Source organism: Triticum dicoccoides, chromosome 3B (genome assembly GCF_002162155.2).
Source record: "Triticum dicoccoides isolate Atlit2015 ecotype Zavitan chromosome 3B, WEW_v2.0, whole genome shotgun sequence".
Lineage (NCBI taxonomy): Eukaryota > Viridiplantae > Streptophyta > Magnoliopsida > Poales > Poaceae > Triticum > Triticum dicoccoides.
In genome coordinates this window covers 52,912,922-52,939,585 of record NC_041385.1, presented here as the reverse complement: position 1 = coordinate 52,939,585, position 26,664 = coordinate 52,912,922, and the positions used below count along the sequence as shown (strand labels likewise).

The 26,664-nt window shown below is 41.3% G+C and overlaps 1 protein-coding gene across 1 annotated transcript; it reads left to right on the top strand.

Moving 5' to 3' along the window:
- Window positions 1-15,329: 15,329 nt before the first annotated feature.
- On the top strand, window positions 15,330-18,288 carry LOC119274654 (uncharacterized protein At2g39795, mitochondrial-like). Its single transcript, XM_037555371.1, has 3 exons — window positions 15,330-15,650; window positions 17,348-17,718; window positions 17,820-18,288. The coding sequence occupies exons 1-3, from the start codon at window positions 15,366-15,368 to the stop codon at window positions 17,974-17,976; spliced, it is 813 nt and encodes a 270-aa protein (XP_037411268.1). The 5' UTR covers window positions 15,330-15,365; the 3' UTR covers window positions 17,977-18,288.
- Window positions 18,289-26,664: the final 8,376 nt, after the last annotated feature.

Genomic DNA, 26,664 nt, shown 5'->3' with positions numbered 1-26,664 from the left:
GTTTTGGTTTAGGTGGACAGAGCATATGGTTTGGTTTGATTTTGGTTATGCGCCATGATTTGAGGTGTGGTTTAGTTCTAGTTCAAACCCCACAGTGATTGGTTATGGTTTAGGTTTGGTTCAGTTGTAGAACCATTGCCAGGTTTACTAGCAGCGCTTTCTTTAAAGCCATTAAGCTAGGCATATAGTGCTCAAGTAATGGATCCACCCGGATCCCAAGGTATATCAAAGCCAATTTTAATTAACAATGATTTGTAATTTAGTAGTGAGCACAAAGTAACATATATCATGCAACAACGAAGTCTAACTCTCTTCCTAGGCATTGGCATGTCATAAAAGAACAATTCTTGCACACATAATAAAGGCCAATGCATAGTATAAACAGTTTCTTGCAATTTCATCGTATGGGAAACATAAAAAGGCGGAGATGTAGTTCCTCTCTCATAATAATTGCAAGTAGGAGCAGCAAGCACATGCATATTATATTCATCAAAATCATCATGTGCAACGGTAAAAGGCAACCCATCAATATAATCCTTAGTAAGCACAAACTTCTCCGATATAGTGTAGTTGGGATAATTCAAAAAGATAATAGGACGATCATGTGTGGGTGCAATAGCAACAATTTCATGTTTAACATAAGGAACTATAGCAAGTTCATCTCCATAAGCAACATTCATATTGGCATCTTGGCCACAAGCATAGCAAGCATCATCAAAAAGGGGTATTTCAAGAGAATCAACGGGATCATAACAATCATCATAGCAATCATCCTTCGGTAAGCACGAAGGGGAATTAAACAATGTATGAGTTGAAGAGTTACTCTAATTAGAAGGTGGGCACGGGTAGCTAATCCGCTCTTCCTCCTTTTGTTCTTCGCTCTCCTCATCATCTTTTTCATCCAATGAGCTCACAGTTTCATCAATTTCTTCTTCCATAGACTCCTGCAAAATATTAGTCTCTTCTTGGACAGTGGAGACTTTCTCAATAAATGCATCAATATTGTAATTGTACTCATAGTTTTTATAGCAATATCTAAGAATAGCAAAATTTTCAGGTCTGTAAACTGAATCATCAAAATCTTCAAACTCTCTAAACATAGATTCAATCTCATAAGCACCCATAAAAGCAACGAATTCTTCTATTTGTTCCACGTCATAGTAATCATAGAAACCATTAGCATAAGAAGCCAAGGTTTTATTATCATTGAATTCACATGAAAAGGGAAGGTGTGGAGCCTTCATCCTAGAGCAACAAGTATAATCATATCTCAAGCATAGTTGCCTAGCATACCAATACAACATAGAAATTTGATCCCATAATAGTTTCCCTTTTTGTGTCAAGCAATAATCCCTAAAGTATTCACGTTGATCCAAGGTGTCTCCCATAACAAAACTGAATGGGGTTTTCTCAGGATTATCAAAGTAGTACATAATTTCTTTCTCATAACGAGCATCGAGGGTTTTAGGAGGTTCCCCATCTCCATGAGTAGCAAGTACACCTATTTTTTTTGGTATTTCGTGTTCCATATCCATAACTAAAGATAGAGAACAACTTAGAACAGCAAATAAAAATTACTTAGTGATAAAGCAAACAAGCACACACGAGAATATTCACCCCACGCTATGACTCCCCGGCAACGGCGCTGGAAAAAGGTCTTGATAACCCGCAAGTATACGGAATAATTGTAGCCTCTTTCGATAAGTAAGAGTGTCGAACCCAACAAGGAGCTAAAGGTAGAACAAATACTCTCTCAAGCCTTATCTGCCACTGGTACGACTCTACGCACGCTTAGTGTTCGCTTTACCTAGAACAAGTACGAAACTAGAAGTACTTTGTAGGTGTGATAGGATAGGTTTGCAAGATAATAAAGAACACGTAAATATAAACTAGGGTCTGTTTAGATAAAGAAGCAATAAATTAAATATAGCGAGTCTGGAAAAGCGGTGGTAGGAGTTGTGGAATTGTCCCTAAGCAATTGACTACGTTACTAGACTGGTAATCACTATTGCAATTCTATTTGAGGGAGAGGCATAAGCTAACATACTTTCTCTTCTTGGATCATATGCACTTATGATTGGAACTCTAGCAAGCATCCGCAACTACTAAAGATCATTAAGGTAAAACCCAACCATAGCATTAAAGTATCAAGTCCCCTTTATCCCATACGCAAACAACCTACTTACTCGGGTCTGTGCTTCTGTCACTCACGCCACACACAATAAGCAAATCATGTACATATTGCAAACCCTACAGTGGGAATGCCTCACGCTTGCGCAACATGGAGATCACTATAGGACAACACCAATAATAAAACATGCAACTCAAACCAATCATAGCAATTCATCAATCACTGATAGGACAACGAAAATCTACCCAGACATCATAGGATGGCAACACATCATTGGATAATAATATGAAGCATAAAGCACCATGTTCAAGTAGAGGTACAACGGGTTGTGGGAGAGTGGACCGTTGTAGATAGAAGGGGGAAGGTGATGGATATGTTGGTGAAGATGGCGGAGGTGTTGGTGAAGATCGATGATGGCCCCCGGCAACGTTCTGGTGCCACAAGAAGCAAGGGGGAGAGGGCCCCCCTTCTTCTAATTATTCGTTCACCTCCACCCTAGATGGGAGAATGGTTTTCCCTCTGGTCCTTGGTTCCCATGGCTTGGGAGGGGCGAGAGCCCCTCCGAGATTGAATCTGTCTCTCTGTCTCTCTCTGTTCTGCGTTCTCAGATTCTGCCCCTTCACCATTTCTTTTATATCCGGAGATCCGTAACTCCGATTGGGGTGATTCTTTAGCCCAGATCTTTCTCATAAAATTAGCTTTCTTGCGGCAAAAGAAGAGCGTCAACCGCCTCACAGGGGGGCGGGAGAGTCTAGAGCACGCCCCCTATCTCCTAGCTCCCTCGGGCACCGTCTCGCGTTGATTCTTCCTTCCAAAAATCACAAATATTTCAAAATAATTCTCCGTCCGTTTTTATCCCGTTTGGACTCCGTTTGATATTGGTTTTCTCTGAAACATAAAAGATGCAACAAACACGAACTGGCACTGGGCACTGGATCAATAGGTTAGTCCCAAAAATAGTATAAATAGTTGCCAAAAGTATATGAAAGTTGAATAATATTGGCATGAAACAATCAAAAATTATAGATACGATGGAGACGTATCAACCACCGATGCGCAGGTGAGTGAGAGTACGAGACAAACACCGATTGTTGTAGTATACAATCGGAGAGTCATCATGCTAAGGCACATAGGACCAGCGCACCATAACAACAACCACCGAAGTGTAGATCGAAAGGATCCAACGTGTAGATACACAAACACCGGAAAATGAAGATCGGATCCACATGGATCCACCGAAGACAAACACCGATCGAATCCATGAGATCTGCCGGAGACAAACCTCCACACATCTCCGATGGTGCTAGAGACACTACCGGAATGGGGGCTAGACATGGAGAATCTTATTCCCTCTACAGAGAGCCGTTGCCGCCTCACATATTTGAGCAGGACACAAACCTAATGAAACTTAAAAAAACATTAAAAAACAAAGCCCCCTTGCCGGCAAAAGCCGGGATCCACCGCACTTCCATGATTCTAAGACCACATTAGCGGCACCGACGGAAGGCAGTAGAAACCCTAGCATGCTCGGTGGAGGGTACAAGCGTCGTCGCAGTGCGTGGTGTCTTTTTTCCGTCTCAGGTTGTCTCCTTATCCCAATGATATCTCCATCCATCCCAAAATTCTTGTCTTAAATTTGTCTAGATACGGATGTATCTAATACAAAAATGTGACTTGATACATCCGTATTTAGAAAAATCTAAGACAAGAATTTTGGGACGGAGGGAGTATTTTTTGAACAAAGGAGAGGTGCACAAGGCGCCAAATTATTTCAAACCAAGCTCATGTACATGTTACCTCAAAGATTACAACTCCTGGGCAATCGAACGGATGTTGTTAGAAGGCAGCATAATTGCCTATGAGCCTATTTGAAAGAACTAAAGATAGGTTCCACATAGCTAGTAAGAACCTGATGAGCACTATTGAGGGTTACACTGTAAGAAAAAAATATGGATATATGGAAGATAGTTGAAGAAATTCTGGTTGGTGTAGCTGAAGAAATACTGCTTGGTGGAGCTGAAGATATGTGCAAGATGTTGTCTGGTCAGTTATAATCTGTGGGAAACATGACATCCTGCTAATAATGCCTTCTTGCAAAATAATCCGGAGAGCTCCAGTTTCAGTCAGAAGTAGAGAAAAGCCCAGCACCGTGAAGACCTTAAATCGTGACCACCAAAACCAACAAAAACTTTCAGCCATGTATCTCGCAAGTTTGATTCTCCTGAAATCATAATGATCTTCCACAAGATATCATAGTAAATCTTAGGACCTGCAATTTTCAGCTTAGTAGCATCTAACAACATGAAGAACACAGCCTTGAAAATTAGAACCAGCGAGAAAAGAAACTATAGGGCAAGATAAATTCCTGTGAGCTAAAACAAAGCAGCTAATACCAGGTTCCGTGGAAGACCAAAGTACCTGATGAGCAACATTATGAGCTATATCATTGATCTCTCTAGATATATGATACACATGACCTTGGAGATGAGAGGTGAAGGAGAAGAACTCTGCCAAGTTATTCCTAATGCTCCAAGGAGTAGAGGCATTATTAAGGCTCCTGTTCACCGTAGCAAGGCTCATGAGAGGCAATTTGTGAGAAATGTTGGCTGAGCTATCTGAAGGCGATTTGTAACATGAGCAGCAAGTAGAAGGGCAACAACTTCAGCTTGAAGAGGTGAGTTGGTAACCGCAATCGAGGCTTGAAAGACCTCATTTTCATCCTGCATAAAAGTAAGGAAGACTCCAACACAAGTAGCCTTTGTTCCTTGAGGAAGACCTGGAATTTTTGCACATTTATAAGCCGCATCCGAGTGAATATTTCCTCCTGAAATAAGGTCAGGTCTGAGTGTTTACCGTTGCATAGGAGATTGATTGTTAGCCTCCAAAGTACGTGCATGTTGAACCTGGTTCTGATTAGAGTAATGCAACACATCACAAGATTGGTTAGTCAAAGCTTTAGCAGCAGTATGAACATGACGAGGGAGTGGATTTTTCCTAGAAAAAAGACGGTCATTCCTAGCTTTCCAAATGCAACACATAAAAGTAAAAATGTTATGGATGCATGCAGATGATTCATATTGAGAATAGCAAGAATAACATTCTGCATATTGGACTGATTACGAACAAGCATGTCAGATTTAATGTACCAAGGATGACAAAACCAAGCTACCCTAGCAAAATCACAGAGAAAGAAGAGATGCATTTCATTTTTTTTCTTCGCCGCGTCAACAACAAAATTTAGATATATGCATAGAAAAATGGCTTGCCCTCAAACCTATGGGAATAGCTTTACGAAGAAGTCTCCAAGCAAATGTTTTAACTCAAGGAACCATAAGTTTCTGCTTCCAAATTTTCTTTAGAAGATCTTTAACCTAGAAAGATATCTGAACAGGAGCATTTCTTGCATGATTATGAATATCCTACAACTTAGAAGTAGATTTTGAATTACATATTCCATTAGGAGTAAGAACCCAACTGAGAATATCCGGGCAATCATCATGAATAATAGGAGTTTGAATAATCGAAGAAGCCAAGGGTTGTTGGAAGAGATTATGAATGAGAGCATTGTTCCAAGCTTTTTGGCCAGGGAGCGATAGATCCTTCACTAGAGCAGGATACCTAAATCCAGGTGGCTGGACAATGTGTTGATCATAAACAGAAGCCCAGGAACTACATTAAGGAGTACTCCAGAGAGAGATATTTCCATGGGTAATTTGGTAAAAAGAATGGCCTTTGAGTTTACGAATCATTTTGAGAATGGATGACCAAAAGGCAGATTTGGGAAAATTTTGAGAGTCAGTCTAGATAGAAGCATCCACAAAGTATTTAGATTTGAGAATGAGATATAAATGAGAAGCAGGTGAATTCGCAAGTCTCCAAGCAGAACAAGAATTAGACCTTCATTAATGGTTTTAGGGTTCCTTATACCTAATCCACCTTCTTGTTTGGAATTGCAAATATCCTTCCAAGCTCTTAGACAAATACTTCTATTAGAATTGTTTTCCCTGATTCCTGTCCACCAAAAATTCCTAATGATGGTAGTGAGCTTAGCAATAAAAATTTTCGTGATTAAAATATTAGACATATAGTACACGGGAATGGCAGAAAAAATTGATCTGATGAGCTCAAGTGTAACTGCATGAGAAAGCACATTAGCCTTATAAACAAGAAGCTTTGCCAAAAATTTATCAAGAAGAAAGTTATAAGCAACAACTCTATTTATGGCAGGAAGAATGAGAGGGTGGCCCAAGTGAGTGAAATTTCTATCCATAGTGGGAACAGGGAAAATGTTTTTAATGCAGCAATAGCAACTTGATTAACATGCGCACTAAAAAGAATAGGAGATTTCGACCAATTTGGGGTTTGACCTGAAAGGGCACAAAAATGGTGAATGATTTGAGCCATAGAGTAAGCTTCTTGAGAAGTGGCATGTCCACAAACCAAAAGATCGTCTACAAAGAGAAGAGAGTGAATACGAGGGCAATTTGGACCAAGCACTATACCCTAAAGATGATTAGCAGACAAAGCATCATTAAGGGCAAGAGACAAATCATTAATAGCAAGGACAAACAAGTATGGTGACAAAGGGCAGCCTTGACGAATCCCTCTCTGACTCTCGAATTTAAGAGAAGGCTGGCCATCAATGATGACAGAGAAAGTCGGTGTGGAGATGCAAGCATAAATCAAATTTATGAAATGGCCATGCAACTCTTTACGTGCAAGCACAGAAATGATGAAATTCCATTCTAGACGATCAAAAGCTTTAGCTAGGTCAATCTTAAGCATGAAAGCATGATGTTTCCATGATTTGAGCGCAAAGTATGAGTTATAACTTAAGCAATAATAATGTTATCACTGATTCTTCTTCCTTCAATGAAAGCTTGTTGAACTAGATCGATATAATAAGGTAAGTAGGGTTTGAGCCAAAGACTTAGAAATAATTCTGTAAACTACATTACAAGGCTAATAGTCTATAGTTAGTGGGAACTTGACGGACCAACTTTTTAGTAATGAGAGCTATATTAGTATCACTAATATGAGGTGGTAAAATACCTATTTTGTAGAAGCCGACCACCAATTGAGTGACTTCTTCTCCAATCCAGTACAAGGTAGCAAGGTAAAACTCCACATTGAATCCATTAGGACCAGGCGAGGCATTTAGCTTCATTTCCTTAAGAATCTGCAAAATTTCATGCTTGTCTAGAATAGAATAAGTGGGATCCTCAAAATTAGCCAATGGTTGAGTGCCAAGGAAAGGCCTGCCAACATTCGTGTTAGTGGAAGAGAAAATGAATCTGAAATAATTCACAAAAGTGTTGGCAATGAGACCAGGCTTGGAATGAACTATATCATTCTCATCTTTAATGGAACATATAATATTTCTCTTTCTTCTCTTAATAACAGCTTGCTGAAAAAACCTAGTATTTCTATCCCCATCCTTTGCCCAACTATTTTTTTGCTTCTTTGCTTGTAGAATTGATTGAGCTTAGAAATATTTTGTTCATACCTGAGAATCAAAGCATTTTCAAAAGAGTGATCTTGCCGATGAAAAGAAAGCATTTGAATGTTATTGATTTTTCTCCCCACCTCCTGCAATTCTTGTTGAATATGTTTTTTCTTTTTGCACCACATGTTCAAAGATGCTGCAAGGGAAGAAGATTTTGCAGAAAAAGAAGAAGTCCTAGCACTATCCCAGGAATTTTTAGGAAATGCATTGAAATCTTTCTCAAGCAGCCACCAAGTTTCAAATTTGAAAGTTTGCCTAGGTTTAGAAAAATTACCATAAGTGGAAATAAGAATGGGAGCATGGTCACTAAGGATAATGGGCAAATTTAGCACTTTGGAATTAGGATAGCAAGAACACCAATCAACATTGACTAGGCATCGATCTAAGCGTTGATAAATGGGATTGGTTGTGTGCTGCCTATTGCGCCAAGTATAAGCAGGCCCACTGTAACCAATATCAAAGAAACCATAATTTTTTTATCAGGGAACGGAAAGCAAACATACGATAGTAATTCACACTACCATTATATATATCAACATCATGCATGATATCATTCAGGTCACCCATACAGATCATATGTTTACCCAAGTTATCATAGACAAAATTGGCAACCTCATTCCATATAGCACTAGTTTGTCGATGATAAGGATCACCATATATACATATTAAACAAAAATGAACACCAAAAGCTACATGGACTACATTTGCCAGGATAGAGTGGAACGAAGCACTATACACAAAAACTTTAAGCTCATCATTCCACATCAACCAAAGCCCTCCCGAAGACCCTTTAGAAGGAACAACAATATTGTTAGTAACATCAAACCTATTAGCAAGGTCAGAAAACCGAATCTTCAAGGATTTAACTTCAGAAATAGAAGTAACCTGAGCATTAGTAGAGCGGATGAGTCATCATGCTTATCTTTTCTCGCGTGCAGGCTTCGAAATTTCACATGTATCATGTCGCGTACACCTGCCAACTTGTTTTTACATGCAACCACTGGCCACCTCCTGCTGCCTTTGCGTACTCACTCGAATGTAGGCCGGTACTTATCCAGTTATAATTACATTTTATACTAAGAAACGAGTGAAGTGCATTGTGGGTCTCTGAACTATTTCAGGGGTGTTACGCAGGTTCTTGAATCATCTTCTAGCTCCTTAAAAGTGTAATAAGTGTTTCATCCACATCCAAAATCAGTTCAATATCAAAGTAGTCCGAGACCTATACTTTGCCTAGCATGACCGACTTACTATACTCTGAGGACCTGAATGGCATTTTCATATTTTGATGACCTATGTGACACCTTTGAAATAGTTCAAGGACCTACTGTGCACTTCACTCTTAGGAAAAAAGTTTAAGAAAAGACAAAGCTTCCGCTATCACTGACGTGCGGGCCACACACACACCCAACAACAGCGCACCGCTCCCTCGCCTCCTTGTATTAATCCAAACCCAAAATCCCTCCCTCTCCTTATCCCCTCTCCCATTCCCTCTTCTCCCCACTCGCACCGCCATGGCCTCCTTTGTGTTCGCCTCTGCCACATCCTCCACCATCGCAGTCCACCTCTGATCTGCCCCTCCCGCCTCCCACGGTGGCCTCGTGGGAGTGTGGGCGGCCCCGGCTCGGCACCCGCTCCGTGCGGCGGCAGCGCAGGGGTCGATCAAATCCGCACCGGTCATGATGGAGAGTAAGGTCAAGAAGAGGAACAAGAAGGGTGCTGGCGCCGGGGGCCTCCCTGCCGCCATCGACCTTGAGATTCAGGAGGCCGAGCAGTACCTCACCACCGACTGGCAGGTGAGTGAGAGTGCGAGACAAACACCGATTGTTGTAGTAGACAATCGAGGAGTCATCATGCTAAGGCCCATAGGACCAGTGCACCAGAACAACAACTGTCGCCTATAAAGAGAAGTGTAGATCGAAAGGATCCAACATGTGAATACACAAACACCGGTGAATGAAGATCATATCCACATGGATCCACCGAAGACAAACACCGATCGAATCCACAAGATCTGCCGGAGAAAAACCTCCGCACATCCTCCAACGATGCTAGAGACACCACTGGAACGGGGGCTAGACAGGGAGAATCTTATTCCTTCTACAGAGAGTCGTTGCGGCCTCACATATTTGAGTAGGACACAAACCTAATGAAACTTAAAAAACATTAAAAAACAAAGCCCCCTTGCCGGAAAAAGCAGGGATCCACCGCGCCTCCATGATTCTAAGACCACATAAGACGAGGTAGACCACTAGCGGCACCGGCGGAAGGCAGTAGAAACCCTAGAACGCTCGGTGCAGGGTACAAGCGCCGTCGCAGTGCGTGGTGTCTTTTTTCTGTCTTAGGTTGTCTCCTTATCCCAATGATATACTCCCTCCGTCCCAAAATTCTTGTCTTAAAAATGTCTAGATACGGATGTATCTAATACTAAAATGTGACTTGATACATCCATCTTTAGACAAATCTAAGACAAGAATTTTGGGACGAGGGACTATTTTTTTAAACAAAGGAGAGGCGCACAAGGCGCCAAATTATTTCAAACCAAGCTCATGTACATGTTACCTCAAAGATTACAACTCCTGGGCAATCGAACGGATGTTGTAAGAAGGCAGCTTAATTGCCTATGAGCCTATTTGAAAGAACTAAAGATAGGTTCCACATAGCTAGTAAGAACCTGATGAGCACTATTGAGGGTTACACTGTAAGAAAAAAAATATGGATATATGGAAGATAGTTGAAGAAATACTGGTTGGTGTAGCTGAAGAAATACTGCTTGGTGGAGCTGAAGATATGTGCAAGATGTTGTCTGGTCAGTTATAATCTGTGGGAAACATGTCATCCTGCTAATAATGCCTTCCTGCAAAATAATCCGGAGAGCTCCAGTTTCAGTCAGAAGTAGAGAAAAGCCCAGCACTGTGAAGACCTTAAATCGTGACCACCAAAACCAACAAAAATTTTCAGCCCTGTATCTTGCAAGTTTGATTCTCCTGAAATCATAATGATCTTCCACAAGATATCATAGTAAATCTTAGGACCTGCAATTTTCAGCTTAGTAGCATCTAACAACATGAAGAACATAGCCCTGAAAATTAGAACCAGCGAGAAGAGAAACTATAGGGCAAGATAAATTCCTATGAGCTAAAACAAAGTAGCTAATACCAGGTTCCATGGAAGACCAAAGTACCTGATGAGCAACATTATGAGCTATATCATTGATCTCTCTAGATATATGATACACATGACCTTGGAGATGAGAGGTGAAGGAGAAGAACTCTGCCAAGTTATTCCTAATGCTCCAAGGAGTAGAGGCATTATTAAGGCTCCTGTTTGCCGCAGCCGAGGCTAATGAGAGGCAATCTGTGAGAAATGTAGGCTGAGCTATCTGAAGGCGATTTGTAACATGAGCAGCAAGTAGAAGGGCAACAGCTTCAGCTTGAAGAGGCGAGTTGGTAACCGCAGTCGAGGCTTGAAAGACCTCAGCCTTTGTTCCATGAGGAAGACATGTAATTTTTGCACATTTATAGGCCGCATCCGAGTGAATATTTCCTCCTGAAATAAGGTTAGATCTGAGCGTTTAGCGTTGCATAGGAATTTGATTATTTGCCTCCAAAGTACGTGCATGTTGAACCTGGTTCTGATTAGAGTAATGCAACACATCACAAGATTTGTTAGTCAAAGCTTCAACAGCAGTATGAACATGACGAGGGAGTGGATTTTTCCTAGAAAAAAGATAGTCATTCCTAGCTTTCCAAATGCAACACATAAAAGTAAAAATGTTGGATATGGATGCATGCGGATGATTCATATTGAGAATAGCAAGAATAACATCCTGCATATTTGACTGATTATGAACAAGCATGTCAGATTTAATGTACCAAGGATGAAAAAACCAAGCTACCCTAGCAAAATCACAGAGAAAGAAGAGATGCATTTCATTTTCTTCTTCGCCGCATCGACAACAAAATTTAAATATATGCATAGAAAAATGACTTGCCCTGAAACATGTGGGAGGAGCTTTATGAAGAAGTATCCAAGCAAATGTTTTGACTCAAGGAACCATAAGTTTCTGCTTCCAAATTATCTTTAGAAGATCTTTAACCTACAAAGATATCTGAACAGGAGCATTTCTTGGATGATTATGAATATCCTACAACTCAGAAGTAGATTTTTAATTACATATTCCATTAGGAGTAAGATCCCAACTGAGAATATCCGGGCAATCATCATGAATAATAGGAGTTAGAATAATCGAAGAAGCCAAGGGTTGTTGGAAGAGATTATGAATGAGAGCATTTTTCCAAGCTTTTTGGCCAGGGAGCGATAGATCCTTCACTAGAGCAGGATAACTAAATCTAGGTGGCTGGACAATGTGTTGATCATAAATAGAAGCCCTGGAACTACATTAAGGAGTACTCCAGAGAGAGATATTTCCATGGGTAATTTGGTAAAAAGAATGGCCTTTGAGTTTACGAAGCATTTTGAGAATGGATGACCAAAAGGCAGATTTGGGAAAATTTTGAGAGTCAGTCTAGATAGAAGCATCCACAAAGTATTTAGATTTGAGAATGAGATATAAATGAGAAGCACGTGAATTAGCAAGTCTCCAAGCAGCAACTAGAATTAGACCTTCATTAATGGCTTTAGGGTTCCTTATACCTAATCCACCTTCTTGTTTGGAATTGCAAATATCCTTCCAAGCTCTTAGACAAATACTTCTATTAGAATTGTTTTCCCTGATTCCTGTCCACCAAAAATTCCTAATGATGGTAGTGAGCTTAGCAATAAACTTTTTGGTGATTAAAATATTAGACATATAGTACACGGGAATGGCAGAAAAAATTGATCTGATGAGCTCAAGTGTAACTGCATGAGAAAGCACATTAGCCTTATAAACAAGAAGCTTTGCCAAAAGTTTATCAAGAAGAAAGTTATAAGCAACAACTCTATTTATGGCAGGAAGAATGAGAGGGTGGCCCAAGTGAGTGAAATTTCTATCCATAGTGGGAACAGGGAAAATGTTTTTAATGCAGCAATAGCAACTTGATTAACATGCGCACTAAAAAGAATAGCAGATTTCGACCAATTTGGGGTTTGACCTGAAAGGGCACAAACATGGTGAATGATTTGAGCCATAGAGTAAGCTTCTTGAGAAGTGGCATGTCCACAAACCAAAAGATCGTCTACAAAGAGAAGAGAGTGAATACGACGGCAATTTGGACCAAGCACTATACCCTAAAGATGATTAGCAGACAAAGCATCATTAAGGGCAAGAGACAAATCATTAATAGCAAGGACAAACAAGTATGGTGACAAAGGGCAGCCTTGACGAATCCCTCTCTGACTCTCGAATTTATGAGAAGGCTGGCCATCAATGATGACAGAGAAAGTCGATGTGGAGATGCAAGCATAAATCAAATTTTTGTAATGGCCATGCAACCCTTTACGTGCAAGCGCAGAAACGATGAAATTCCATTCTAGACGATCAAAAGCTTTAGCTAGGTCAATCTTAAGCATGAAAGCATGATGTTTCCATGATTTGGGCGCAAAGTTTGAGTTATCTCTTAAGCAATAATAATGTTATCACTGATTCTTCTACCTTCAATGAAAGTTTGTTGAACCGGATCGATATAATCAGGTAAGCTGGGTTTGAGCCAAAGACTTAGAAATAATTCTGTACACTACATTACAAAGGCTAATAGGTCTATAGTTAGTGGGAACTTTCTAGGAATGAGAGCTATATTAGTATCACTAATATGAGGTGGTAAAATACCTATTTTGTAGAAGTTGACCAACAATTGAGTGACTTCTTCTCCAATCTAATACCAGGTAGCAAGGTAAAACTCCACATCGAATCCATCAGGACCAGGCGAGGCATTTAGCTTCATTCCCTTAAGAATCTGCAAAATTTCATGCTTGTCTGGAATGGAATAAGTGGGATCCTCAGAATTAGCCAATGGTTGAGTGCCAAGGAAAGGCCTGCCAACATTCGTATTAGTAGAAGAGAAAATGAATCTGAAATAATTCATAGAAGTGTTGGCAATGAGACCAGGCTTGGAATGAACTATATCATTCTCATCTTTAATGGAACATATAACATTTCTCTTTCTTCTCTTAATAACATCTTGGTGAAAAAACCTAGTTTTCTATCCCCATCCTTTGCCCAACTATTTTTTTGCTTATTTGCTTGTAGAATTGATTGAGCTTAGTAAGATTTGTTCATACCTGAGAATCAAAGCATTTTCTAAAGAGTGATCTTGCTGATGAAAAGAAAGCATTTGAATGTTATTGATTTTTCTCCCCACCTCCTGCAATTCTTGTTGAATATGTTTTTTCTTTTTGCACCACATGTTCAAAGATGCTGCAAGGGAAGAAGATTTTGCAGAAAAATAAGAAGTCCTAGCACTATCCCAGGCATTTTTAGGAAATGCACTGAAATCTTTCTCAAGCAGCCACCAAGTTTCAAATTTGAAAGTTTGCCTAGGTATAGAAAAATTACCATAAGTGGAAATAAGAATGGGAGCATGGTCTGGGCAAATTTAGCACTTTGGAATTAGGATAGCAAGCACACCAATCAACATTGACTAGGCATCGATCTAAGCGTTGATAAATGGGATTGGTTGTGTGCTGCCTATTGCGCCAAGTATAAGCAGGCCCACTGTAACCAATATCAAAGAAACCATAATTTTTTTATCAGGAAACGGAAAGCAAACATACGATAGTAATTCACACTACCATTATATATATCAACATCATGCATGATATCATTCAGGTCACCCATATAGATCATATGTTTACCCAAGTTATCATAGACAAAATTGGCAACCTCATTCCATATAGCACTAGTTTGTCGATGATAAGGATCACCATATATACATATTAAACAAAACTGAACACCAAAAGCTACATGGACTACATTCGCCAGGATAGAGTGGAAGAAGCACTATACACAAAAACTTTAAGCTCATCATTCCACATCAGCCAAAGCCCTCCCGAAGACCCTCTAGAAGGCACCGCGATATTGTTAGTAACATCAAACCTATTAACAAGACCACAAGAACGAACCTTCGGGGATTTAATTTCAGAAACAAAAGTAACCCGAGCTTTAGTGGAGCGGATGAGTCATCGTGCTTATCTTTTCTCGCGCGTAGGCTCCAAAATTTCACATGTCTCATGTCGCGTAACACCTGCCAACTTGTTTTTACATGCAACCACTGGCCACCTCCTACTGCCTTTGCGTACTCACTCGAACGTAGGCCGGTACTTATCCAGTTATAATTACATTTCATATTAAGAAACGAGTGAACTGCATTGTGGGTCTCTAAAGTATTTCAGGGGTGTTACGTAGGTTCTGGAATCATCATTTATCTCCTTAAAAGTGTAATAAGTGTTTCATCCATATCCAGAATCAATTCAATATCAAAATAGTCCAAGGACCTATACTTTACCTAGCATGACACACTTACTACACTCTGAGGATCTGAATGGTGATTTTCATATTTTGATGACCTATCTGACATCCTTGAAATATAGTTCAAGGACCTACTGTGCATTTCCCTCCTAGAAAAAAAAAGTAAAAAAGCAAGCTTCTGCTGTCACTGGCGTGCGGGCCACACACACCCGGACCAACGGCGGCGCACCTCTCTCTCGCCTCCTCGTCGTCTTAATCCAAACCCAAAACCCCTCCTCACCTTATCCCCTCCCCCATTCCCTTCTCCCCCTCCCTCCGCCATGGCCTCCTTCGTCTCCGCCTCCTCCACCACCACAGCACTCCTCTGCTCCGCCCCTCCCGCCTCCCGCGGCGGGCTCGTGGGAGCGTGGGCGGCCCCGGCCCGGCGCGCGCTCGCGGCTCCACTGCGCGCGGCAGCGGCGCAGGGGTCAGCCAACTCCGCGCCGGTCATGATGGAGAGCAAGGTCAAGAAGAGGAACAAGAAGGGCGCCGGCACCGGGGGCCTCCCCGCCGCCATCGACCTCGAGATCCGGGAGGCCGAGCAGTACCTCGCCACCGACGGGCAGGTGAGGGGGAGTGCGAGACACTGACACGGGACGGTCCCTGCTTTAAGCGGCCGCGTTGTACGGTCGATTTATTGCTGCGCGGCAGAGGAATCCTTGCCGGGATTAGAGAGGGATTTTTCATGGGGTAGGAGAGAAAGCCTGTACTGGAATTTTGTTCGGAGTTACGGTGGTACCTTGCGTGGATGATGACTCTGGATGATAGATGTTTTACCGGTAGTTGTTCAGTAGGAATGGACCATGCGTTGCCAATTTGCCACCACATTGACGGTATACCAGGAGCTGCCCGTCTGTAAGAGTGAATTACTGATGGTCAGTTAAGCATGATGGTGCTTCTTTTGGTATCCACTGTAATTTAGCTTGCTTTCCTGTGTTCTAATGTACATTCAATTATGCATTGCCAGCATGTAAGTTGTGCCACCATCCTCTTATGGTTTATGGATTACGGATTAGCTTGGTTTATAGTGTTGTGGTAAAAACATGTCTGAGTATTTGAACTGCTATTTCTCTGAGCAGATGCGACCATTTAGCTGGTGTCAGTTTGCAGTGCTGTGCTAGAAACAAGTCTGAATATTTCAACTGCTATTTCTCTGAGCACATGCGACTATTCAGCCAATGTTGGTTTGCTGATCATTCTAATGATTTTATGGAGTATGTATTTAAATGAGTGTGATTGATGGTAAATATTGAGGGTTTTGTTTCAAATTTTGAACTAATTCGTGTGAGAGCAATATTCGAGCTGAAATTTAGGGTCATCAGTTATTGTTTGAAAATCCTGAAATGACTGTGGTATATACTACTTTCTGCAAGGCGGAACATTTGGCCATAAAATTTTACTTGCTAGCTACTTAGCGTCAAATTTTGGTCTTGCGGATACTTGGGCTTCTACTGAGTATTGGTCCGTCTGACATTTACCTGCTTGATTGAGAGGGAGATTTGTTATCAGAGAGACGTTTCTACTGATATTTTTCTTGGAATTGTGGTGATACCTTGCGTGGATGACTGGCTGAAGGTGTTTACTAGTATTTTTTTTGGTAGGACCGTGCGTTGCTAATTTACCACTATATTGCCAGTGTCGAGAGTTTTCAGCTTTACTGCTTTTTTTGACATCAATTCATTTTTATTGCTTATTTGCCATGCATAATAGATATGATTAAGTAAGCATGTCACAGTTAGTCAGACTGCCAGTGTTTCTTTGCATGCAAGTCACATATGTATTATGATTTAGCTCGGTTTTGTGTTGATTCTTATGCATATTCATCAATGAAACTTGCCAGCATGTAAGGTGCGCAACCATCCGTTTATATATTACAGTTTAGCTTGGTTTTATGTTGCTTCTGACGGTACTGTGCTAAAAACGAATCTGAACATTTGGGCTGCTGTTTCTCTGAGCAGCTTTGACCATTCAGCTGATATCAGTTCACCGATCATTCTTATGATTTTACAGAGTATGTATTTGAATGAGGGAGTCCGGTGGTTGAGTTTTGAGGGTTTGGTTTCAAATTTCAATTACTTTGGTTTCACATGGCGGGACAGCAATATGAAAACTGGCATTTAGATTCATTACTTTTGCCTGAAAATCCTGAAACGACTGTATACATGCTACTTTCTGTAAAGCGTAGGCATACAATTAACTTCAGTTCTTGCTCTTGCAAATATCTAGGCTGTTTAGCTCAATTCATTTGTCACTCTTTTGACAGGAACCTACTCCAGAAGACTTTCCCTTTGAAATGGTCGATGAAGATGGGATGAGCGTGGTTATTCTGAAAAGGGACTACAAGGATGAGAAGATTGAGGTCATTGTCAGCATGCCTAATATGGAAGGGGATCCTGAGTTTGATGAAGATGACGAGGCCGATGAGGAGGCGGCTGCCAAGGACGAAGACGATGAAGATGAGGGCGGCGAAGATAGCAGCCTTGCTATGAAGGTGATAGTCTCCAAGGGATCTGGCCCGAACCTCGAGTTCACCTGCACAGCCTTCCGCGAGGAGATCACCATTGACGACATGATGATAGCAGAGAAAACAGAGCCTGATGCAGAGAAGTTCCCCTTTGAAGGCCCTGAATTCACGTAAGAATGCTGCTTCACATCCTGCTCTTTTTCGCACCATGGCACGGCATCTTATGACTGCCCATTGCTGATGGCTCTTCCCTCTTGTTTTCCTACTGCAGCGAGCTTCCTCCAAACGTGCAGAAGGGCCTGTTCAAGTTCCTGGAGGTGCGAGGTGTGATGCTGACGACAACCAACTTCATGCACGACTACATGATCACCAAGCAGACCAAGGAGTACGTCCGGTGGATGACCAAGCTCAAGGGTCTGGTCCAGTAGTGAGGTTGAACAGATGGCCTTGCTGCGTGACTCGACAGCAAATTTTGGTAGCGTAGCCTTCTATCACGCGTAGCAAGAGCAGTAAGAACTGAGAACCCTGTGAAACCAGTAGTATGAAGTGTATTTGTAGTCCTGAATCAGCAGCTAGGCAGAGTGAGTTTCATTTGTGTTTTGGAGCTGGCCGGTGAAAATCCTGTAGAAAGGTGGTTACCAGCAATGAAACAAGACTTCCTAAGTTCCTAAGCTTAATACAAGCGGTGTTACTTCCACTTTTATGCTTAAATATATCCGGTAATGACTGTTGTTAGATGATGGAACAGAGTTTGCTCCCCTGGCCAGTTTAAGCTGGATGGTTTTGTTGTGGGAAAAAGAAAAGAAGAGATAGACTGTGTGTTTGTGTTGCTTTTAATTTGTGAAATCGAAATGAATTCGGTGGATGATTTGATGTAGCAAAAAAGGAAAAAATAAATTATGTGTGATTTATTAGCATGAGGGCAAAAAAATCCGCCCGCGTTCCAACTCAAAGCCCTGTGATCTGGAGCTGGAACATTTTGTGATGATGGAACACAGGAAGGGATCAACCTCAACGTCCACGTCGCTACGTCTGACCTGATCGAGTGTTCGTTGTCAGTGCTGCGGGCATCGAGCATGCTCCGCGGCGCGACCTCCAACAACCTCCGGAAAGCGGGGTCCAGCTACCTCGACGCCGCCGCCTCCATGCTGCGTGCCTATGAGACGTCGGGCGATTCTGCGCTTTGCCATTTCCGCGCGTCAGCGTCAGCCATTGGTGCAGCTGAAAGCTGCCTTCCACGCCGCCCTCGTCGCCCTGTCTGATGATTACCCGTCAACCAACTCCAGTGGCGCCTCCAGCGGTGATGACTCAGATCTTATCCGCATCATCAACAGCCAGCTTGAGTCAGCCTTGAGATCTGATGATCACCGTAAGGTATGATGATGCAACCCTACAGATGTAGCAAGTAGAAGCATGATAAGCAGGAACAGATTTCTTCTTCGGTACGACCTTCAAAAACCTCTGGGAAGTGGCGTCGAAATACTTCAACGTCGTTGCCTCCATGCTGCGTGCTTCCCAGATGCATGAGGATATATTATGTTGTTTGACTCTTCTATGCATCAACATTGTCTATTGACGCAGATGAACCCACCTTCTGCGCCGCCCTCGTCGCCTTGTCTGAGGTATACCTATCACACTGCTCTTTTGGTGCCTCCTTATTGTGTACTTATTTTTCTTTATGAATATACATTATTATCATTCAAAAAGATTATATAAATTTTTTATTCGAAGTTTACGATTATTCCATTGACTCCATCATACCATCCTTCCATAATTTCCATTTATTTATACTAATTTTTTGTACTTCCTTATAGTTATGTTAGTCCCTATCACAAGATATTGATTATTTAGTGTTACATTAAACAAAATTAAATACATGATAATGAAGTTAAATATTAAAATCCAATGATTTTATTGCTATAATATTAACACTGATGGTACAAAGTACAATAACACTATTTTAAGGCATATATATTGCAATGTATGCGATGTTTGTTTCAATTTTTTTGGAGACATGACATATAAAAATATTTGGAATCAATTTGCTCTGTATTACACTTAAGAAATCAAAACACATGACATGATAGAACAATTTGGCTATTAGTTGAATGCAAATGTATGCATGTGCTCTGGTTTTTTTTAGTTTTCTTAAATACCATCACAGAGAGTAAGTGAAGAGGTTTCTCGAATGCTTGGTTATTTATTTTAGTGATAGTTATGCATATATTAGCAAACAAAAAGGAACAATTATGAATACAGTAAATAGAAAAAAAATCTATAATACACAAAATATCTATAATGATTTTTTGCTCAACATTAAATTGAGTTTTTAAATGGCAACAATTGAAGCAGATAATAAGCCTACAAGCAGAAAGAGAACACTTCTTGCATGCATCAAATGAAAATAACATTTCTGGAACTCTACACCATCGGCAAGTTCAAGAAAAAAGTACTACCTGGGTTGGATCTCCTCAACTCATGTTCTTGGTCCCATAACAGATTGTATTGTGCTATTTCATATCTGTATATTACCTTGAATGCAATTTTTGTTGCTTTGCCAAGCTTCGCCCCCTTGATTTTCATGTTCCAATTTGTCTGCACTAGTTCTCCAAAACCCTTCAATTTGATCTTATCATTTGCTCTCTGCTTCTCAACGTACTTATGAGCTATGTATCTCGCGGTAAAAAAATATAACTTGCCACTTCTTGCTGCAATGTAAGTGTGCTCATCTTCGAATATCTTGATCACAAATGACTGTCTGGTTGTTGTAATATGCATACAAGTACATGGGCATCCAACATCACACGTAACTCCAATCCTTATTTTGTCATTCTAGGAAAATGTGATGTTTAACCTCTACTATCAATTTTACTCCTTGATTGATTTTCTCAGCTAGTCAATAGATGAGAAGACTTGGCCCACATGGAACTTGCGTTCATTCATAGTTGCATCTGTTAAATATTTGGCATTTAATTTTGTATCTTCATCACCTGAATCTGAAATCTCAAGTCTTTAATCTTTAAAATAATTGTCATGCCCCTTAAGGTGCTTTCCTTTTCCTTTGCCTTTCTTCTCTCACCCATTTGACTATTTTTATTCACTAAATAATCATTACCTTCCTCCAAGTCACAATCACTATCCACTATTCTATCTCATAGTTAGAGACAGAGAAATCCTCATCATTCCCCTCCTCTAAATCATCTTGAACAAGATCCACACTTGATCAGCTTCTACTTCTGACTTTGCTAGTCCCTTCTACATATGCAAAACTGCATGCCATAATGCTATGGTGTGGACCTATATATGCTCTAATATGCACCACTATTCTGCTCCTCATTTGTTATGCATTTTCATAGGACTAATAACAACAAGTGTGTCGCATGATTTTCCACAACATCGTCCCATACTCCACTAATATTATCTAGATGCTCAAGATAAAACATAAGATGCCTATGCCCCTCTCTAACCATTACACTAATGTACTTTGTGGAATTGTTCTTTGACATCAACCGAAGCCCACCTCCATTTATTTGACTACCAGGCAATGGCCAATAGGATTGGGTCACCAGATTTTAACCGAGTCAACAATTTCTCAAAGCTCCATTATTCAATTCTTTTATACTACACACTATGCTTTCTAATTTTTAAGGCCTCACAATTAATTGAGGTGTTCCATTTAGAATTGGGTCCAATTTTGACCGGGTCAACAATTACTCAAGCTCTCCCATTCAATTATTTTAATTCACTATGTTCCCAAATTTTGAAGCTCTTTCATTCAATTGAGGTATTCAATTTTGATTTGGTGTAAGATTTTGACTAGGCCATCTATTTTTCAAATTAATCAACCGCAACCAACCTATAAAAACATATCAATCCGGCGCACCCTTCCACCACCTAGAAAAAAGAAGCGCCACCATGTGATATCGTAGCATCAATATAGTACATGCAACCACCGACACGAAAATTTCCCCACATAAATGTAGGTTGGTTAGCGGATAACACAGGAGCCAATTTGAAAGCACAGGAGCTCGGACAAGTTTTTTCAAACGGAGGGAGTATGTTAACTTCTTGAAAGCATAGGAGCCAATTTCAGGGTTTAGTACAAAGCAACACTACAGAGTACAGACTAAATATCAGGGAACAAACAACTGGTATAGAAAAGAGTCATTAACAACTTGAAAGCACTTAATTACACTTATCATTTATTCACATTCACATATGCTAACGAGAAAAGTTCAAATAAAACATTATTGGTAGCATTCTCCAAAAAGGCGAAGAAATGAATTGTTCTCAATAGGATCAGTCGCGTAATTAAGATAACATGCATAGGCTTATGTGTGTGAATAGAAATCAAGTTCATTACGGAAACTTGGAAACTATAGGTTCATCATATGCCACCAATATTTTTTTGCATCCAATGAGGCACATCAATTCAGAAACATTTCATGCAACAATGGAAGTAAACGACCTTAAAATGTTAATTTTAGTAGGACAAACAACATGCAAATGAGCCCATTGCTTGCATGATGACAACACTGAACTGACAATGTTCTTGACAATAGCTGCATCAGCTTGTAGAAGGTGCAATTAGAATTGATGACAATTTATTGATAAAACATGGGTCGAGATTTACATAGAAAGCCATGAGAAGTTCCATTCTAGTGCACACAAGCGTCGAGCTTCAAATATCTCACCGTCAAGGACCAATAAATTATATACATTCCTTCATTGAATACAAAAAAGGGAGAGAAGAAATCTGTAGTTAATCAAGAGAATGAGGCTACCAAGCATGCATTTTCAAGTAGTAAACCATGATGCACACAACACATTATGAATAACAACCAGTGGCAGTACATAATAGGAGCCAAGGGTCAAAGTGCTTATGTTGTACCTCACGAAGCATAACAAAAGGTAGTATACCCCATAAATATATATAGGAAGTGATAAAAATAGATAGCTTCTTATAAGAAAAGATAAGTGGACAGTAAATAAGTCTGAATGCACAACGGTGGGTAAGCTGAGGTTACCAAGGTTATCGATCAAAGGAGCTTTCCATTTGCCCTTGTAGTTTGGATTCTTAGTTTGCCATCTTAATTTAATTTAGAGCTTTGTAAAACACTAATAGATAATCTGATGTTCACTCTGGCTTTGCTCAGTTTTATGACATCAAGACTCATACTAAAAGTAAGATGATCATCATCATATAGATTTTGTAGCAGAAAAATGTAAGGCTACCTCTGGCTTCTTGTCCCCAGGGCCAGGAATGTACTGCTGGTCATTCCAGTCCTGTGGTTGCAACCACCAGCACACATCACACTATCACGTTAGTCAAAAAATAGAACAACCATGGCTATTCAGAACAGTAATATCTGAACCTCACCTTCTTGGCATTAGGACAGTAATATCTGAACCTCACCTTCTTGGCATTAGGATCCCTCTTCTTCTTTGCAGGGGCATCCTGTGGTCCACAGTGTTTGGCAACCACTACGACATGCCCTTCAAGTGACCCCTCAAGTGGTTCTCTCCCGCCGGCATGCCACCTATCCATGCCCACCTGCAATTGTGTCAGCCTTAGGTTTAGGTAAAACGAACAGGTCAAATCCCTTTGAATTCGCTATTGGTCCAGTGTGCAGCTTCAGACAAATGCCGCGAATTGAGCAACCGACTGACGAGCTCAACCGCAGATATTGGACGCGCGGCGGTGGAGAGGAGTAAACCTGGGGCGCTGGCATTATATACTAATCTGCGAAGTTCCAATGATGCCCTCAGCGGGAGACCAAAATCACAGGCGATGACACGGTTTCTCTAACTTGGAAGGCCACACCCACGGCCACAGTCCGTGACAGAAGGGGTCCATCCGGCCTGGACCCCGCATGTCTTTGAGATTTAGGACGGTAGAACGGGTGGAAGACGATGGGCACTATTCATTGATTGTCACATCAGACTTGATCCAACGGCCAGGATCGTTCCATCAAAAAATCCGACGACCGGGATTTCTTTGGACACCTAATCCAATGGCTGAAAATCATGACGCCCTGAGAAGCCTCTGTTTCTTCCGAAAAAAGTCCATTTTGACCCCTGAACTTGTAGAGGTTTGGCGAATCAAACCCTCAAGTCTAAATCCCTGTCGTTTGCACCCTGAAATATGTAATCCCGGTCTAAATCAAACCCTGACATCGTTTGAGGCATAAATTTTCTGACGTGGCAAATGTCAACCGTGATTCGTTGGTGGGCCGGCCCATTTGTTGACAATGGTGCATACCGGTCATCCGCGCTAGGCCAGCCGATTTGACCTTTTGTTTCTGTTGCACTGCTAAAAAATGCACGAACCTTTTTACAAAACATGTGGACCTTTTTGAATCCGTAATTTTTTTCCAATCCACGAACTCTTTTTGAACTTTTCATTTTTTCCAAATTCCGTGATTTTTCCCCAAATCACTGGACATTTCATTTGAAAATACGTGAACTTCTTTTCAAAACGATGAACCTTTTACAAAATTCATGAACTCCTTTTCACTTTCGTAAACATTTTCAATTTGCTATGGATATTTTTCATAACTGTGAGCTAAACAAATGGTCAACTGTCTTACCGAAAGAGTGACAAATGGTATGAACTCATCGCTGCTCAAGGAATTCTCAGAAAAGGAAGTTAGCGATGCGCTGTTTCAAATTGGACCACTCAAAGCGCCTGGCCCTGACGGTTTCCCAGCCAGGGTTTTTCAAAGGAATTGGAGTACGGTCAAGAAGGACGTGGTGAATGCGGTTCTAAATTTTTTCAGGGAGGGCGTCATGCCGGAGGGAATCAATGATACAGTCATTGTGCTTATACCCAAGAAAAACAACCCAGAGGACTTGAAAGATTTCCGTCCAATAAGCCTGTGTAATGTGGTCTACATGGTTATCTCGAAATGCATGGTAAACCGCCTGAGACCCATTTTGGATGATCTTATTTCAGAGACACAAAGCGCCTTCATCCAGGCCGTTTGATTACGGACAACGCTACAATTGCATTTGAGTGTTTCCATAAGATTCAACATAGCAAAAAGGCTGCTAACACCCATTGTGCTTTGAAGTTGGATTTGGCGAAAGCGTACGATAGAGTAGACTGGGGCTTCTTGGAAGAGGCCCTGTTGAAGCTTGGTTTCAATCGCAAATGGGTGGATTGGGTGATGTGCTGTGTGAAATCTGTGAGGTATTCTGTTAAATACAATGGTGAGCTCCTTAACACATTCGCCCCCTCCAGAGGACTTCGGCAGGGTGACCCGCTAAGCCCTTACCTTTTCCTCTTCGTTGCGGAGGGACACACCTGTCTGTTGGATAAAGAGATTCGATCTGGAAATATAACTCCCATTAAAATTGCTAGGGGTTGCCCTGGGATTTCAAATCTACTATTCGCCGATGACAGCCTTCTCTTTTTCAAAGCTTCAGTTGAAGAGGCCGAGAGGGTGAAACAAGTCCTAATTGATTTCCAAAAGGGATCGGGACAACTTCTCAGTTTCAGCAAGTGTTCTTTATTTTTCAGTGAGCTATGCCCAGTGGAGGTCCAACAAGATGTCAAAATGGTGCTTGATATCATGGCCTCCACCTTTGAAAGCAAGTATTTAGGACTCCCCACGCCAGAAGGACGAATGAAAGATTCCATGTTCCAACCTATCATGGAGAGATTCATCAAGAGGTTCTCAGATTGGTCTGAAAGATTTATGTCTCATGCGTCGAAAGAGGTTCTTGTTAAGTCAGTCCTACAAGCTCTCCCAACTTACTGCATGGGGGTCTTCAAAATGACCCAGGGTTTCTGCAAGAGATACGAGAAACTGATACGAGACTTCTGGTGGGGCGATGAAAATGGCCACAGGAAAGTTCATTGGATGTCCTGGGAGCGCATGATAAAGCCAAAAAGAGGAGGTTGCATCGGTTTTAAAGATATGAAGCTTTTCAACCAAGCACTGCTCGCACGGCAAGCCTGGAGGTTGATTCTAAGACCGGATAGCTTGTGCGCAAGAGTTCTTAAATTCAAGTACTACCCGTATGGTGAACTATTGGATACAGTGTTTGCAACGAATGCCTCTCCGGTTTGGCGGGGAATTGAACATGGGCTTGAGCTTCTCAAGGCGGATCTTGTCTCGAGGATTGGTAATGGAAGGAAGGTCAACATTCAACGGGATCAATGGATCCCGCGCAAGGAAGGACTGAAACCTGCTCAATTCATTCGGCATTCCAGATTAAGATGGGTTAATCAATTGATGAATGCTGACGGCAGCGGTTGGAACTCGGAGTTGATCCACCAACTGTTTTTTAGTTTTGATGCCGAAGTGATTTGCAATATCAAAATCCCAGTATCTGAGGCGGAGGACACGGTGGCGTGGCACTATGAGAAATCGGGCACCTTCACTGTCCGGAGTGCGTACAGACTGGCGGCATCTCTCCAAATCCAGGAAAGTAGGCCAGCTTCGAGTTCCACAAATTCAGGCGATGACCGTAGCATCTGGGATATCATCTGGAAAGCCAAGGTCCCTGAAAAAATTAAGATTTTTGGGTGGAGAATAGCTACAAATACCTTACCGACCAAATTAAACAAATGGAAACGTACTCTAGAAGTTGACAACACCTGCAATATCTGTGGCAACCGGGAGGAAGATGAATATCATGCGGTAATTTCCTGTACGAAAAGTAAGGCCTTAAGAAGCGAAATGCGGAAAGTCTGGGATCTACCTAGCGAGACACTCTTTAGGTTCTCAGGGGAGGACTGGCTTCAGATCCTCCTAGGAACCTGCAATACGGAGATGGGGACTAAAACTATTCTGCTGCTGTGGAGGTGTTGGTTCCTGCGAGATGATTGCATCCATAGTACGGGAAAGGAGTTGATCAGTAGATCGTCACAATTTCTGCAGCAATATGAGGAGGAACTGATCAGCTACAACAGGAAGTTTTTTCAGGACCAAAGGATAAACAAGGCAGGGAGCATACAGTTCTTGTTTCGGCCGAGCAAGAACGACCTGTCTCTGACGCTGGTGTACAGATGTTACAGGACAAGGAACCTGATTCGGGTGTTGCAAAGAAGTGGTACCCCCCAGACAGCGAAACTATCAAACTGAATACTGATGCTTCTTTCTTTGCCG